Source organism: Ambystoma mexicanum, chromosome 2q (assembly GCF_040938575.1).
Source record: "Ambystoma mexicanum isolate Mex_15411 chromosome 2q, UKY_AmexF1_1, whole genome shotgun sequence".
Lineage (NCBI taxonomy): Eukaryota > Metazoa > Chordata > Amphibia > Caudata > Ambystomatidae > Ambystoma > Ambystoma mexicanum.
Window position 1 is genome coordinate 1,192,655,821 of NC_090924.1, and position 18,890 is coordinate 1,192,674,710.

At 42.5% G+C, this 18,890-nt stretch overlaps 1 protein-coding gene across 4 annotated transcripts in view; it reads right to left on the reverse strand.

The window, feature by feature from the left end:
• Positions 1-18,890, reverse strand: part of NEBL (nebulette) — a 1,132,595-nt gene that overhangs the window by 345,983 nt on the left and 767,722 nt on the right. For 2 of the 4 annotated variants that reach the window (XM_069648590.1, XM_069648591.1), the window contains exon 12: positions 10,608-10,718. The exons of the other annotated variants lie outside the window; for them this stretch is intronic. In XM_069648590.1, the coding sequence (XP_069504691.1) occupies positions 10,608-10,718 (111 nt within the window). The remainder of the gene's footprint in view (positions 1-10,607; positions 10,719-18,890) is intronic. 4 annotated transcript variants of the gene reach the window in all.

The following is an 18,890-nucleotide window of genomic DNA, read 5'->3' on the forward strand; positions in this document are numbered from 1 at the left end:
TGAAAGACGTCCCTTTGAATTCTGCTCATAATGCTTGATACACAATCGATAGAAAGTTAAAGGTTAACATATTTTTTTCCATTCACTCACTTTTCAATAACATGGATGAGGGCTCCCCTGCCTCTATATCCTTTGTATTCTTTCGTTTCGATAATTTGACAGCATGATGCGCATACTCATCTCTAAAGTGCTGATGGACATATTGACGGCTTACTGAACTGGTACTATAGTGCATCATTATCCCTACGCATGTGAGATGTGTCAATCTGGTAAGAATTCACCATATGACCTGCTGCAGGTCTGCTGACATTTCCTGAAGTAGACCCATCCACATTAAGGATTCCCATTAGAGTAAGGAGTGCACCTACAGTCTTTCCATCTCAAGCATATCACTATCAACAGTGGTATTCAGAGTAGATGGGTCAGGTGATGTATGCGATGAGCAAGCTAGTTTCTGATGATGATGATGATGAAGAAAATGCTCTTGGCATCTCTGGTAGTGAGCTTAGCTCAAGGCTTGTTGCATTTACTTTCTACCTATATTTATTTCATGTCCACCAGCCACAGCAGTTCAGCTTTTCACGTTGTAACTCTTTCTCTTTTTCCTGGGTACTTCAGAGTTCTCATCTACTGGTGGCAAATGCAATATTAAAACGTGTGCTGAGAAATGAAACAGTATTTATCATTCAGGTATTCAGCATAAACATTTTTGAGGTTATGCCTGTATGTCTACATAGGTTTGAGAGCACATCTCTCCCTACCTCTGCTGTATCCAATCCTCCAGCCAAATCACTGGCCCATATCTTAGTGGACGGATTCCATTCTAGCATGTATACCAGTACCTCAATGAGTGAAGCACTGTGCTACCAAACAGAGTTTGCTGCTTTCTCAAAACTCTGTAGATCACAACAGACATAACAGACTGTTGTTGCTACTATCTTGGCCTAAGCAACATCTAATTTGTATTGCTCAGCTGTGACTGTTGAAATAATCAATGATAGCATTGCATTATTCACTTCACCCATCCCAATGTGCCAAGTAGCATTCCAACAGTTGGCAACATTATGCGTAATCAGAAATTAAAAAGAAGGGAAACATTATTTTTTTGAAATGACAGTGAAAAATAGGAAAACGTGAAGGTGACCTAAAACAAGTGGGAGTTGTTTTCAATGTTTAGGATCTAAGAAAGAAAAAGCACAACAGTGAGATTGAACACAGGGTGGACGGATGCAGACAAAGGAACCTGGGATTGGGGTCATTGTCACTGAGAGGCAGAAAAGAAAAAGAAAACGTGTATATACAGATTTGTGAGGAGAGATACAAAACAGCAAAAGAATAGAAGAATGATAGACAGAGCAAAAAAGGAGCTGATTGATATGCAGGAAGACCAAGAAGAAAGTAGCGCAATAGTCGAGAAGACAGAAGACTAGAGCAGTCATTAGAAATTGAGTAGCAGAAGAGGAAAGCCAAATATGTGCTTTCCGGATATTGAACAAATGAATAAGAGGCATGATCGGCGACGGTAGAGATATGTAAAAGAATAGGGATTGAAAAGTCATAGGTCACCCCAAAATTTCAGGCAGAAGATAAGATATTCACTAAAGGAGTGAAGAAGACAAAGAAATAGAGATAGAGGTTGATGGAAGTGGCATGGTCAAAACAGAGAAAAATAATACCTCTGTTTTGGAGGGACTAAGGTGAAGGAGGTGAAATCCTCCTATGACTTCCTTCCTTCCTCCTCTAAGACAGATGTTTTCACATATCTATACCATGCTCCTTCATGACTGTGCTTTCTGATCCTTTGCCTTCTTCACTGATATTTAAAATCTGTCCTTCTCTTCTCTCCTATTTGACTATTCTGTGCAATATTTCTTTATCTAATGATATTATCCCTTCTAAATTTAAACACACTAATCATCTTCACTCAATCCTTTGCTACCATCTAAATTCCATCTTATTTGTCTTCTCTGTTTTATCTGTAAACTTCTTGAATGTATAGTGTACATCCAAGTGTCTAATGTTCTTACTCACTTCTTACACCTGCCCTTATATTAATCTGGTTGTCATCCTTTTCATTCCACTGACACAGATCTGCTCGATGTTGCTGATGATTCTCTTCTATCTGCATTCTATGTTAAATACTTTTCACTTCTTACCGCATCCTGTTCCTCTACACTTTGGAGTACATTTTTAAAAATACACATATTGCATGGAAAGGAACACTTACCTACATTTGGCTTTTCAATGCAACCTTGATTGTTATGGTGCATGAGTGTAAATCCACTCAATCATCTGTATGCAGATGCATGTGAATTTTCTGCAAAGCGCAGATACCGGAGTTGGATGCATTCCCTATGCTTTGCTATCCAGCTCTGAGCAGACGATTCATGTACATCATACAAAAAGTAATATGCTGATAGATACATTGCGCCTTGCAGTAACTTGCAATCTATGCAACCATCAAAATTGTTTTGCTTCCTTTGGCACGTCATATTTCACTATGCATTGTTCAAACCACTCGAATGCAATCTGTACCGTTAGCCCTTTTGCATCATAAACACTATACTGAAACACACCTCGTCCTCAGACTGCAATGCCCAAGCATCTCTTACACAGCAGCATTCCTAAATATAACACACATGCCTTCAATTTAACACATCCTTGTTGCATATACAAGGTGTGTAGCTAATGTAATATTCCCTCCAGCCACATGCCTCCTTTACTCCATACCATGTGTAGGCACTCCAGACATATTGACACTCAAGATGGTTGTTTCTCCTCCCACTGACAATATGTGGCACTTGTGAGCGTATCATACAAGGTGGCTACTGAAATTCTCTATTCCTGAGTTTTAGAAGCCAACAGATGATGGCATTTGAATCGCATATTTAGTCATTGAATGTCTTCACTGTCGCCAAATAATTCTAGGCCTTTTTCTTTGAAACTGATATTTTGACTAATTGCAAATCTTTGCATTGTGTCTCATCCATCATACAAATTGGCCATACCCTGCTCAAATAACTGAATGTATAGCCTGTCTCCAAACCGCTATCAGGATTTTTTCATTGCAACTAAAGTTTTGTGTGGTCTGTGATATCCAATTGGCAAACTCAGTAACAGACATTGGGCCTCATTACGAGTCCAGCGGAAACCGTGCCTGAAAATCCAGCAGGCTACCGCCGGACCCATATTACCATTCCGTCTCTGTGATTCCCGGAATCACCGGGGCATTACAACCCAGGAATTCCGGAGGAGGAATTCTGTAAGTCCCCACTCCCATGGAGTCCTATAGGACTCCATGGGGAGGGGGACAATGAAAACACTGGTTCCGTCTACGACGGAGCCAGTGTTTCCTTTTGCGCCTCCAGGTGGGTGGCATTACTCCCACCAGATCAGACCATTTTTACCACCACCGTTCTTTCCATACCGGCAGGGTCGTAATGAGGCCCACTGAATGTAATGTCCAGCATTCGTACAATTCTGAGTATTTTATTCATAACTAGTATTGTGATGACACATTTTCACAAGTAGTGTTTTTCACATCCACCACGTTAACATACTCAGTTAAAGTAACTCAATGGAATCTCTTGCCTCCAGACAATTCTAAGACTTTTATTCACAACTAGAGTTTTGTCTTGTCACAAATCTTAACACCAAGTACTTTGTCTAATAGGTCACAAAAAGGTGGCACATATAGTTACAGCCACTAAATACATGTTCTGCCCACAGCAAATTGTAAGATTGTTTCTACACAATTAGTGTTGTATATCATCCATCACAAAATGTTTCCACCCTCAGTGAAAGCCATAGAATGTAATATCCTATTCTAAATAAAGAATACATAGAGTTGTACCTGTTTATTTTTCATGCACAAAGAGCAGAACCCATTCTTATGTACATTTAAGAACAAATGTACTTTATTTATGGAACAACTTGGTCTAAGTGAACTTGTTTCAGAAGCGTCATTAAAAGAAAAGATAGAAAACATGAGACACCATTGCAGAAATGCAAGATCTAAACAGGCTAAAATAATACAAAGGGAGAGAATTAGAATATATACCAAGCAGTGAAGTCAAACTGTATGTGCAAACATTTCCATCAAGCAAATAGAGAGGTTGGCATTTGAAATTCAGAGTTAATTGCCTAACAACATTGGATGTGATAAGCCCCGAATTAGAGATGCCAGAAGAATTACGAAATTCTAGATTTTGTGGAGTAGACTGCGAATTGCTAAAACATCTGGTACTGTATTGTCCGGAGATGATGGCTGAAGGATTGCTCACTTCAGTCCCTTTATAAACTCACCTTCTGCTATAATATCCTCAGAGTTTTGGCATAGGATAATGCCGACCTACCAACTGTCACTAATGTTGGCATAATTTATGTCTACCTTAATGGCACTGTCATGGTCCAAGGCCCTCGGGCCAATGTCCTCCTCTTTGATAGACACTTCCCTTACCTCATCAATTTCCTCTCATCTCCTGCTGTCCCCTCCTCTCCCCCTTGACTACCTTGCCCTCCCTCTCCTCTTCCTCTGACCCTCCTAGGGCTCTTTCTCCTCCGCAGGGCGTACCTCTGATCTGTACCTCTCCCCGGAAAGTCTTTAAGGCTGTCAAACATCTTCATATTGCCACTCTCCACTCTCGCTCTGCTGTCAAACACTCATCTGACATCTGCCACCTCCTTGAAGAACTAGACCTTGATGTCCTTGGTCTTACTGAGACATGGTTCACGGCCAGCTCTGTCACAAGCTTTGATACTCTCCTTCCTGATGGCTAGTGACCTCCTCTCCGCACCCAGATCCTCCTGGTCCAGTGGATGGGAGGTAGCCCTGATCTTTCCTGAGTGGATTTCTGCCTCTATCATTCCCACTCAGACCTAGTCCTCTTTTGAATGCTTTGTCTGTAGTCTCTCTCTCTCTCCTACCCATTCTCATACTGTGGCTACCATCTACCGGTCTCTTGGTCAAATCACCTAATTTCTCTCTGAGTGGGTGGACCTCTCCTCCTCCCTCCTGGCCTCTACCACTCAACTCCTCCTCATCGGTGACCTCAATATCCATTTAGACTCTCCTTGTTTCTCCTCTGTACTCTTCCATGACCTCTGCAAATCCCTCTACCTGTCCATCCTCCCTTCTGGCCCGACTCACTCTGCAGGGCACACACTCGATGACTTGATCTCCTCTGACTTCCCCCTCGCCATACCTCTTACCACTCCTCTCTCCTGGAACAACCACTCCCTCCTATACTCTGATCTCTCACTCTCTTCCCCATAAGCCAAGCCTATCCCAACACTGCCACCTACCTTCTCGGACATCCAACCCATGAAGCGTGTGTCAGTTGAGGCTTTCGCCGCCACCTTCTCTCCCCCCCCGTCCACCTCTGGCTGTCTCACATCGTGACACAGCCCTGTCTCTGCTCTACTCTTCAATTTCTGATACTCTTGATGCTCTTGCCCCTGTCATTAGGATCCGTGTGAAGTCCAAATCCAAGTGCAAATCCTGGTATGGCTCAGACATAGCTACACTTAAACATAAGTGTAGGGTGGCTGAGAGGAAATAGAGGGCTTCTTGTTCATCCTCTGACAAACTGGCCTGCCGTCTGCTTCAAAGGCAATACTGACTCTCTGTCCTCACCAAGAAGAGAGTCCACATTCAAGCTCGTGTCTCTGTGGCATCTAACAAATCGGCCAAACTCTTTAAAATCTGCAAGGAGCTGGCCAATCCTGTTGCAGTATCTACCCCTCCTGTTGCCCCCCAGGCTCTTTGCAATGCCCTTGCCTCTCATTTTATCTCAAAAACCCAGGACATCCTGTCCACACTCTCCGCCCCTGCCCCTCCTCTCTGTCAGTGCTTGCTGACCCTCCTTCAGCCACCCCCCAACCTCCTTCCAATCCTTTACTCTTTTCTCCCCTGAGGAGGTCACTAGACAAGTCCAATCTATGAAAGCCTTGTCAAAACAGGTTAATCCCTGTGCCTCTAAAACCATCAAGGACCATATTGACACCCTCACTCTGGCCCTTGCTGATTTTTACAACCACTCCTTTGCCTCAGGATCCTTCCCCTCTGAAGCACTCCATTGTGCATCCTCTTCTCAGGAAACCCACAGCTGATCCTTCTTGTTCGGCTAACTATCGCCCAATTTCCATCACTCCCTTTCTAGGCAAACTCCTGGAAAAGTTGGCCATCTCTCAGCTGAACCTTCATTCCAATTTTGTTGGCTGTCTCTATGACCACCAGTCTGGCTTCAGAGCTGCCAGAAGCACGGACACTGCTCTCCTGAACATCTGTGAAGATCTGCTCTCCAACCTTGACTCTAACATTCCCTCTGTCCCCATCCTCCTCCTTGATCACTCTTCTGCCTTCAAAACGGTAAACCATACCATCCTGCTCAACCGTCTCCGAGATAGCCTGGGTATCACTGATCAGGGTCTGGCATGGCTGACCTCTTTCCTCTCTGATCGACCCTCCCAGGTCCAACTTGGGTTTGTCCTATCATCTATCTTCCTCTCTACCTGTGGTGTTCCCCAAGGGTCTAACCTCTTGCCCTGGCTTTTCAACCAATACCTGGCAACTCTCGCCCACTGCACTGCCATTTTCTGTTCAAATTTCCAGTGCTACAATGACAACACTCAAGCCCTGGGATCGTATATCTCCAGCTCTGAAATCTCTCCATTGGCACCCAGTGGATGCAAGGATTAATTTCACAACCCTCTGCATTATCCACAAGGCTTTCTGGGGCCTGGGTACAAAATACCTTCAGCTACTGGGGTCTGTAGCTGTACCCATACGGCACCCCCCTTTTTCTTCATGCACTTATCAAACCTACCCTGTCTGCCAATTGCTGGCACTACCACTGTTTCTTGCCTTTATTATTTATGCATTTATTATTATTTATCTGTTTCTCCTTTGCTCCACACTTTCCACTTCTCCCCCTTCCATGCACTTTTCCCCTCCCCCTCTCCCATGCTCTTGTGCGTTCTCAATGTCACTGGTCCTAGTAAGATGGTGGCTTTGTTCTCCCCTGTTCCCCTCCCTTGGCTTGTCGCGCTCTGAACCACTTGTGTAAGTGCGTGATAGAAATAAAATATCAATATCAATATGTTACATTTCTGATGACTACCTTTGCTAATATTGAAAAGATAATGGCCCAGGCACAATTAGATGTGCTAAATGGTATTTAAACAAATACAATATTTCCTTTCATATAGTTGATTTGCTGTGTAGTAGAAATGGCTTAGCAGATGGAAATAATGCTGTGATGTGTAAATGTGAAGATGCAAACAAATGTAGTATCAATACTTTTCCAACTTTTTTAAATTACTCTTTATTTTATGTGATTTCTTTATGAGAAGATGCTATTTTGAGTTAATGTAAAACGTACTTTGTGTACTAAACATGTTTTAAATAAAAACATAATAATAAATTCTTCATAAATAGTAGTTGTTCTACTGATAAATACTCGTGATAACTATTTTGACTTGTCTGTCACAAACATGTTGTACAATAAGTAGCCGCCTTTGTATATAATCTCCCAACTTTTCTACAACTAAAATTGAGTTTCAGCACACATCTTCACAACTACTACTTAGTTGTGTCCAATATGGAAGGGTGCATAATGAATTATATCAACTAAATGTGTTCCTTCCACCAAACAATTCTTAAAATCTTTCTTCACAACGTGTGTTGTGTCTTGTCACAAAATATTTAGCTTTTATTTTCTATCATTACTCATAGTCTGTTACAGTCACTGAATATCTATAACCTTTTTTGGCAAACTATGCACTGATATTTAAATGCAACTTGACCAAAGTAAACAAGAAACTAATGATAATATTTTTATTGATTGCAATTGAAATGTCCCATACATATACAAAATGAACAATGATCAACTAACTCAAAAGTCATTTAAGTCACACATGAATACTACACATAAATATCTTTGTTACTAATTTAGTTTCCAGATTTATATGACATTTGTGATAAGATTCTACATCTGTCCCTCAAACCCAAATTGTTTTTCACACTAAGTGTAATCAGTGTTTTCCAAAGTGTGTGCTTCTAGATAGCCTGCAAGAAAACACAATGATCATGTTCCAATTAATATTAATAATGTTTGTTAAATACTATGTTATATTTCAATTAAGATGTTTTGCTTCATACCTTCTGGCACTGAATTTTTGGACAAATGAAAGAAGATTATTGTCCAACAAATGTACTCTTACAAGGCAGTGTGGTACATACAATTTAATATGGATATTTATTTAAAAAAGAAATCAAAATGTCTACTAATTGAGGGGGTTTCTTAATTGGACTTGATGCTTGCATGTGTTTACAGCTTCACTACATCACCTAAATATCTCCTAATTTATATCAATTTAGCCATTGTATTTGGTGTGAATCACATACGTTAGACTGAAACTTAATATATGAGAGAAATACTATTAAGTATGTTTACCCTTTATCCTCTTGACACAATTAAAAATAAGTATACTGGTGTTTCTTTAGGCCAATTGTTCAATCTGTGAACTTACATGTCTGATAGTCGGACTGTGGTGTGATTGCTGCATGTCTATGGTGTTCCTAACGTGAAGAGTGCCATTTTGAAAACATTCTTATAAAAGAACAATGAAGACATAAAAAGGAAATGTAGCTAGTAAAAATGCTAGCTATTTTTCTTCAGAACTAACATTATGTCTCATCCATCCAAAATGTTGGCATACTGGATTTAGACCAAATGATTATAATATCCTACTTTCAAACAATATTAGATTTTTTTTACAACTATAATTTTATAGCTACTATTTTGTCTTATTCATCAAAAATATTGCCACATTAATTTGACATTTAATTACAATCCTGCTTCATAACAATTCTAAAATGCTTCTGTGCAACTACAATGCTGCCTTGTTTATCATTAAAGTTAAGCACATTCAGGTGCAACCACAGAATTCAACCGCCTGCCTCCAAACTATCCAAAAGAAATCCTTTCTGCTTAGTGTTGGGTTTTGGAAATACCATCTACTAAATGTATATTTTGTTTAGCCCTTGTTAATAAAATGTTTGACAATAGTTACAGTCTCTGGCCATTGTCTAGAACATAGATTTTCTCTTCACGCTATAGTCAGTGACTGCCTAGTCACTGATAGGAAATGTTATGCAAGTTGGTCTCTGGGATCCTCTTCTTTATGAACCACAAACATATTGCCTATACTATTTTAAGTTTCTGCATCCATATCTACTGAATACATTTTTCTTTAAATGTCTTCATTTCCCTCAGCTAAGGACTATTTCCTTGTCTTCAAATCCCTCAACTTAATTCAATGTTAATTATTCAACTTTGCCTCACCTACATCCTTTTTCAATTGTCTACCTATCTCTCAAATATGTACAATTTTATTTCTCTAAATCTGAATGTACCTCTCAGTCATGTGCTCTAGGAACCACCACCTTCATGTATACAAGTTTTCAAAATTTGAATCATGCATGCATGCCCTATTTAATGTTTTCTATTTAATGATTTGTAGCTGGAACCAGCCATAAACTACTTTTCATGAGACATAAAGTAATTCCGGAAATGTTTGACTCATTTAAGCAGCACATAGGCGTGTAGTTCAGAATTTACTTGAATACGCTCACCTGGGCTTAGTTAAAGTATGCAATATGTTTGCCAAAGATAAAAATAAATGAAATAATAAATAAATAAATATGCCTAGTAATACACATGTTCAGCTGGCTTCATGAAACAATGCATATCCTTATACCATCTGCATAAGGATTTCTTTTAGATTGAACACCAATCCAATTAAACATTTTACACGTTCTCTTTATTTTCATCTTGGATAACACCACAGTCACCCTGCTAAAAATAAGGACCTCATTATGATTATGGCAGCATTATCAGCGGTAACCCTGTCATGTTTGATTACTGCTACATCCATATTACTGCCTGAGAACTGAAGGTAAATCTTCCATATGCCGAGGTAATTTTATTCGCCATTACAGAGCACATAGCACTTTATTGGGATTGTAAGACTTTATAACAGTAGTAATTTAATCGGTTGAAATTCCTCCATTTTTTGGAGGCAAAGTGGAAAGATCTACAAACATGTTTTTCCCACCATGGTTCTTCAAACTCACAATATGATGATGCAGTTAAAGTGGGTGAAATTCAATAAGCGCCATATTTTTTCCTACACCACCATACTCAAAATGAGGATCACTGTCCTGTCTGATACTTGCATTTATGCTGTGTTACAACAACCTCTACCTGTGAATATTGGTACACATAGGGATTTGACTGTGGTCTCTGGGAGCCTAAAATCTCCAAACTAATTATGGCAGCTTTGGTGACCTGCTATTGTTCACAGAAAACCATGAGTAATAGTTTCATAAAGTACTCCCACATACCAAAACATTCAGTATTAAACTTCATGGGTTGGCCAGATAGCAGTAAATATATATTTGCTTGCCATTAAAACGTATTATGTATGCATACACATATGTCAATACAAACTGACTATGCAATTAAATAATTAACCAATGTATGACCATTTTAAGTTTTTTTTTATAGTGATAACATTAGTTTACAGGACATCAAGGCCCTTACCTCATTCATCAAGTTGGTTACATGCTTTGCATGCAGGAATGATGGTGTGAGATCTAAATCTGCTGATGCCCTTCCTTTGATTCCTTCTTCATAATCTTTCCGGTACAAGTTCTACATTTTGAAGGGACACAATGTTGTAAAAAGAGCTCTATAATCAGTGTACATGTATTATGGTGGTCATATTTACATGAAAACATGTTTATCTTTGTATACACTACATTACAAAATGATCACCTAAAGTGGAAGGTACACTAAATTAAAATATTAAGGGGGACAATGGTTGATTAAACCACTGATTGTTCACAATTGCACTAACATTGGTTTGTGAACAATTACATATTTTGTCCTCATCGACACACATAGACAGTTTTAAAAAATGGAGAATGATAAAGGAGGATCAATACTAGTTAATAGATGAGTAGTCTCAGTGTAGGCAACTATGGGGAGAGATGTGATTTGACTAGACCTTATCAACTAGTATATTTAACACTGTATTTGGCAATAACACTTTGCTCCATCTCTTCCCAAAAGAAAATCAGAGGAAGTTGTTTGGAAAATGTTGATAGAAACCTTGCTGCTAAATGTCAGGGTTCAGGTTTCAACATGATTGAGTTACTCATTAAATGAAAAGAAAATGACAAAATTGCTCTTACTTACCCAGCCCTAACTATTCTACAAAACAGGAGCAAACCCAGGCATAAAGGTAAAACAGGCATAGTTAAGGTATATACCTCCTTTGCAACTTTTGGTAATGTGGGCCAAAGGAAGCATCCACCTCCAAGAGGGCCATGAGTGTGATCCAGTAGCAACCCAAACAGCAAAGTTAACAGTCCAAAATAAAGGGAATGTCCAATCAAGGTTCTATATTAAACATATACTTTAATAAATTCTGCAATAACAGCGAAATATAAAACAAATGTAAACATTATATGTTTATTTCTGTCAAAATGGTTTACAAATGACCTAAACTGTCTCTTAGACACAAACATGGACGGGGGGCGGGGATTATAGGTCAATAGAACTTTGTCGCTGTTCTTGAGTGGTTCATCTGTGTGGAACTAGGCTTCGAGATGTTATGCATACGGATCAAACCAAGTTCAGGTGTGGCAAGTCATAATTATTCAAGCAGTGATCTGGCACCGAGTCTGATTGAATGTAGTGGGTCAGAGTCATTCAAACGTGGAGTTTGGGCGATGCAGGTCCGAGTGTTCACCATGATCGGTTTGAAGTTAAGCCAGTTCAAGAAGTGCTGTAACTACTGAGTAAGGCTGGCAAGTGATGCTGCAGCAGTTAGAGTCAAGGTAGGGTGATGGTTCAAAGCTGTGATCCTGATGTTCTTCTGTGTGGTTTAATGAAGCAGCTGTTCAATGTTGAGCCAGTTCGGGTCATTTGGTAACTGCTCTCTAGGGTCAGCAAGTGACATTTCAGGGGTTTGAGGTGAGGTCCGCGATGAACAGTTGATTTGAGCCAAGCAGGGGACAGGCTCCGCAAGGCAGCATTTAGGTGGCCTGAAGTTGTAAGCATGCTGGTTCAAAGGGTTCGGTTGAGTGCCAAAGGCAGCACTTGTGGGTCCTTTGGTTCAAGAGCGGCAATCAGCTTCCAGTGGTGATAAACAGGAATCCTGCCTGTCGTGGCTCTCAGAACTCTGTGAATCCCAGTCTAAATTCTCACGGATAAGACTATTCCTTTTTCCTCACTCCCAACATGGGGGAGGTGGGCACACACCTGCGGTTTCACTGAGCACCATGAGGTCCTGGGTACTAATGTGTATGGCAGAGAGGCAGGTCTTGTTCCAGTAGTAGAACAGCCCCATGTTCCATGGGGATGGTTAGGTAGCAGAGTTTGCATCTGCCTTGGACACTGAGTATTCAGCTCCTGTGGGCTCTGGAAAGTCTACTTTCAACAGAGTTTCAATGATTTCTTCCTCAGGTGTTTGTTCAGGAATGAATCAAAGAAGGAGTGGGAGACTCCGGTCCTCATTACACGGAAGGAGGTAAGGGTTAACGGTCACCGGTAATGGTACCGGTGACCGTTAACCCTTACCACCTGATTATGAGGTCCCTTTGTGGGTTGGTACTTTAACGCCTGCTTTTTAGCCAACTAACCCGCAAAGGGACCAGGGTGCTAATTACGGTACCGCAATTTGCGGTACCGTAATTAGCACCTTCCCCATTCCCATTATGCCCTATGGGGCAAAAATGGGAATGGGGAAGGGCAATGGGGGAAGGGGGAATTACTGCCCCGCCAACCTTGGAATAGGGCTGTAATTCCCCTTTCCTCCAAGGCGGCGCCGGTATTTTACCGGCATGGACCAAGGTGCTAATAGCATCTTGGTCCACCGCCTACTCTTTTATAGTCAAAAGCCCACAGGTGATTGGACAAAAGGAATCCTGCCTTAAGGGATCCACTCCATTTCCTTGGGACAAGTCTTCTTTGCCTTCTGGCATCACAGCCAAAGTGATCTGTGCTAAATGAAGTGGAGGGGACAGGTAGGAAGAGAGATGTAAAGAGAAACAAGATAGTAGAATCTTGCTCCAATTATTATGAGATCACTTTGTCTACACTAACTCCACCCCTTCCCTTGTCAATAGCATCAAAATGCAACACCCTCCTGTGAGGCTAGTCTATTTGGAATGAGTGTGCCCTGTTGGAGAGAGTTGTTACCAGACCTCAAAAAGTATAACAAGTAGAATCCTAGCCATTCAATCTCTTGCCCTACAAGTGGCAGGGCTAAATTGTCTGACCACAATACACACAATCATTCCACAGCTACCCCGGGTTGACAGTGATGACTCATGTACGATATCAATATGATGTGGCTTCTTATAGTTATGTGAATCATGCCTGCCATACCCTAAACTCAGATATGGCTTTATGTTTAAAGATTAAAAGTGACTATTTAGTTTTGGAACCGAGGTGTAGATATTAAATTCTGCCTCTGTGCTGAAGTTACTTGGCTGTCAAGCCAGCTGTCAAATGGGAACTTATGCCCTCTGGACCTGCTTTGGACCACTGGAGAAAAGGCACTGCAAATCAGGAGACTGATTCATAAGGACACAGGTCTACACTATGATTTTAGCATGGATCTTATGAAAGGGGGATCTAATTAGCAGCTTACACTTTTTGGGATGGAATTCCAAGCTTCATTTTAATAATTAAAGCCTTCGAAAAACCCTTGCCAGATGCCCTCCAATAAAAGAAATCAGTGACCTACAAATATATGTAAGTGATTTGGGGCGTGGATGATGCGCTAAACAAAAAACATTCTCCATTACCAGACACCTTCTTATTTTCCCCTGCGGAAATCCTGTGTGGTGATGGTGGCCAGTTGCCCACACTAAAAGAATATTCCTTCTCTTAGAAGCACTGTGGAGTGTGGAGGTCAGCTCATAGTAGAAATAGAACAAGAATGTGAGAAGAGGATCAGCATAACAAGAAAACATGTTTATTTGTCTAGTTATGTTATGTTACTATGCATTTATATAGCGCCTTATGTACCATTAAAAGCCCAATAGCATGAGATGTTAAATATAGAAACATGTTGTTCTCTATTCCCAGTGCTGGCACTCTGCCTGATATTTTATTCGTTAAGAATCAACAGCAAAAACTGATTTAGGCAACAATGCTTCGTAATAATTACAAATAAGCTGTTTTCTCCCAGTGCAAAAATAATGTCCGGGTGTACCACAGGTAAAAATATAGCTACATGTACCATCATGGGACACTAATTATTGTTTCTGATTTATGGTTATGAGCTTTTGATTATGAGCCTGGCAGATGTGATAATGGAGAGAGCTCACTCCTTGAGATCAGATGAGTTGTGACGATGAACATACCCTAAGGATGGTCCCAATACCATGTTGTGGGCCAACCTTTAGAACACAAAAAATACAGGTGTGAATGTCTATTACATGTTTTTTTTTTAATGAAACATCAGCCATTTAAAGTGCAAAATGGTAAAATTAAAAATATTAAAAAACAAAATCAACATGAGCCTTTTAAAGTTATAGCCAATTAATGCAAGATTGACCAATATTTACACCTTACTAGGCATTCACAACCAGTTGATTGGGATATACGATGTGATCTTGGTTAATGCAAAATTCCTTGTGCATTTCACCTGCCGCCACAGTGATTGGCTGCAACTTGTACCATAAAAACCAATCCAGGTAGCCGGCAGGTGAACGCCGGCCCCCTACCCAAGGCCCACAACTAAGACCCCTGTCTGGCCTGTCTGGCGGTGGCCACCATACCGCTTGCCTCACCAGAGTTCTCTGCTTGTGTGATCTGTCCGTTTTCTTTAAGCTAAGACGTTTGTGCTCTCTACTCCTGATGGTCTGCACACTTGTATCCAATGCCGGGGCTGGGTCTGGCCCCTCACCTCCTCTTGCCACATTCGCTCACGGTGCCAACCTGCTCCCACCTTCTTGCCATTAGAGTTTCAGTGTGCTGTCAGCCCCTTTCACTACACCCTGTTCATCCTGTGACATGCAGCCTTTCTTCTTCTAACTTGAACTGTACCAGAAACATTTAACTCCCTAGAAACCTTCTTGCAGCTACTGGACAAACAGAATTTATTCTCGGGTCTTTGTTGGTCTGCCCTCCATCCCTCTATTTTTCCAGACTGTCCTGTATTGACTGAGCCAGGGTCGCCCTGCGGAGTCCTCTGAATAGCGCTTTGAACAACCTAATTGCTGTTGCTCTACAGGATCACCGTCACTAATGTGTTTCTGCTCAAATAACGCATTTCACTGCGCTGCTGCAATATTGAATCTAGATGTTCCTTATTCTGCTTTTAAAACTAAAACCACATTTCCTTATGCTGCTGGAATTTTGAATCTAGTTGCTCTTTAGTGTGATGTTGTGCCCCTAAATCTCCATGCCTGTAAGTGTTTCTAGGCCGCCCGGTGAGTTTGTACGTGCATTTTGCAGTTCTCTGTCCCCCTCTCTTCCCTTGTTACCTTGCTGCCCCTTCCTCCTATGGTTCTCTTCATTTCCCCATCTACTCTAACTGCAACTTTATCACCTACCCCCTCTCTCTTGAAGACTGGAATGAAAAAGTTTAAGAAGGGTCTCTGGCCTCCAACCCCGGCCTGCCCATTGCAGAAACCTATGTCAACGCATACTCCAGGCAGACTATCATTGACATCCACTTTGTCATTCCTCCTCCTGACCTATGGTTTCCCCATATGGTTTCTGTCCTCTCCCCTTTCTCTTCTTCACCCATTAATGGTGGCACCATATGGAAAGTGGTCTTGGCTCACTTCCAATCCCCCAGGGTTAACATTGATGCAATCAGAATGGCACTATCATGGCCCAGTACCCTCAGAACAATCTCCTCCTTTTTGATAGGCATCTCCCTTCTCTCATTAACATCCTACACTCTCCTGACACTCCTCCCTCTGCCTTCCCTCTGAACCACCCTCTGTACCCCCTCTGAGGGCTGTACCAAACCTCTGTACTCCTGGAGGTTAGACTTTCAAGGGGGCAATAAGATTCAGTTAGCTACTCTCAATTCACGCTATGCTGTCAAACACTCCACTGACATCTGTCACCTCCATGAAGACCTTGGGCCTCATTCCGAGTATGGAGGTAATCATGGTGCTTTTTGCGCCATGACTACCTCCCATACCGGTACCGAGTCCGACCTGGTTCAATGGGGACTTACCGGTCCATTCCGATCTTGGAGGGACCGGTAAGTCCCCATTGAAAAAACCATTCCCCATTCCAATTTCAGCCCCACAGGGCTCAATGGGAATGGGGAAGTAGCTAAAAACGGTACCACAATTTGTGGTACCGTTATTAGCTCTGAAGTCCCTTAACGGGTCCCGTCCATAACGCCTGGTCAGACCAGGCATTAAGGGAGGGACCCACTAAGGGAACTCGGAATAGGGTGCAAAGGGATTACCGGCACCGGTGTCCTTACCGGTGCCGGTAATCCCTTTGCACCCAACTCGTAATGAGGCCCTTTGACATCTTGGCTCTCACTGAGACGTGCTTCAAGGCAAGCTCTGTCACTGCTTTTGGCACTCTTCTCCCCAATTGCTACAAGCTCTGTTCCAATCCCAGGCCCACCCGGTCTGGGGGCAGAGTGGCCCTGATTTTTCCCTGAATGGGTCTCTGCCACCATCATTCCCGCTGAACCTTACTCTTCCTTTGAATGCCTTGTCTGTGAGTTTGATATCTCTCCTACACTCTCCCTCACTCTCGCCACTATATACAGGCCCCCTGGACCTCACATCCTTTTCCTATCTGAATGGGTTGACCTCTCCACCTATCTCCTGACTTCCTCCCCCAAATTTCTCTTACTTGGGAATTTTAACATCTACCTAGCTCAGAGCTAGAAGAGTAGTGTTTTCAGAAGCTGACAGACAGGAAGATGATTCTCGAACTGTTTTAGGGCAGAAGGAAAGTGTGCTCCATAGTTTGCTAGCTGCCACAGAAAAGGCTCGACCACCCATCATAGACAGGCAGAACCTGGGTACCACAACAAGATGGGATGTAGCGGAACGCAAAGTACATTGGGGGACATAGGACTGGAACTTATCCTGCAAATAGCCAGTACCTTGAAGGAATTAGGCATGATGCACCAAGCAAAGTGACTTAAATGTGACCCTCTCCGTGACGGGAAGCCAGTGGAGAGCTCGAAGTACTGGGCTGATGTGGGCTCCATAGGGGGTGCAGTGTAACGCTCACCTGGTATCCACGGGGACATCACTCAGCCTGTTCTGACCTATTACGACCTCGAACCCTTCCCTGGAGTCCACTCGACTGGAGACTGGGCCTGAAACACAGGATTGGTAGAGTTTAACTCCTTATTGTCTCTGTGTGCTTGAACCCCTTCTTGCCCGGGGTCCAACCCTTCCCTTTGATCCACAGCTCACCTTGTTTTCTTGGAAAGTGTGCTCTCTGTCCTGCTTTCAGCGCAGGGGCACGTTGATTGATGCGGGCTCATTGCTGCCTAGTTACTTCACTGGCAAGAATCCAACAGGTAAGTATAATGAGTCTTTTGAACAGTTCTCTAACTTCGTTCTTTTCCTTCCTTAGATGATGGCCGGCGTCCGGGGATGGCAACGTGCTGCTGAGATGAGTAGTGCTGAAGGTGAGTGAGAGCGCGATGCGCGATGCGACCCTTTCGTATTTGTATTGAACTGATTTATTTTTCTGTGTCTTTTAGGTGCCGCAACGTTTTCAGCGTGGATGGCGGTTATGAAGAAGAAATGCGATGAGTAAGCGCGGTATGCAGCGCCTCTAGATGTTTCCACGCTAACCTGGAATATCTTTTCCCTCTTGCAGATGGATGAGAAGTTCCGGAGACAGAGTTCCCCAAGAACGGCTGGGATTCAGGTAAGTGTTTGAAGCTCGTACAGTCTTTAAAAATAAGCGAAGATTTGCTGAATGCTTACCAATGCCTTTTTTCTGTCCTTTTCTATTTTCCTTAGGAAGCGGCGTGCCGGGATGGGAATGACACCGCCGAAGATGCCCGCAGAACAGAAGAAGCGATGAATGATGGGCAGAAGCGCTGCAAGGTAAGGCTGTTCCTAACGGTGTTCTTGTTCTTGAAGGAGCTGAGCGCAGAAGAAAGATGCAGGTCTACTGGAGACCGATCCGAACAAGGTGAGTGTCATGCTGCAGGTACAGAAAACACAAAGCATGTTTCTCAGCCTGGGCGTGGCTTAAATAGTCTCTGGGTATCCCAGGTGTCTCTGGGCTGAACCACACCCAAAAGACTAGACTGCACATGCAGTTCTGGGAACCAAAATATGTGGGGGCATCCATCTTGTCCCCATCAATGCACTACAAGTCCAATCCCCAATGTTATCCTATGGGAGTGAGTGAGTCTGGTGCCACAAGCGCCAAGTCTGACTCCAAGTGGGTATTTGGAGGGATGGAGAGGCCCTTGAGCGCCATGTAGGTGATCGTGGCCTGGCTCCAGCCTGACATCTTGGAGGGCTGGGGACATGAGGGGCAGGAATCATGACAGCACTCCCCCCAAGGCCCCTCTCAAGGTGGCTCTTCTGTCTGGTCCTGGTTTGTTTGGATGGTTTTGATGAAATCGTCTAAGCAAGCAAGGTGCATGGATGTACTCACAAGGCTCCCATGTCCTGCCTTGTGGACCATACCCCTTCCAGTCTACTAAGTAGTATAATTTGGATCTGACGTACTTTGAATCCAGGATGTCCTTGACTTCGAATTCTGGCTCCCCGGCGACTACTACTGGCTGCGGTGGCGTTGCTACCCGGGACCCAGGTTGAACAGGTTTAAGGAGAGACACGTGGAACA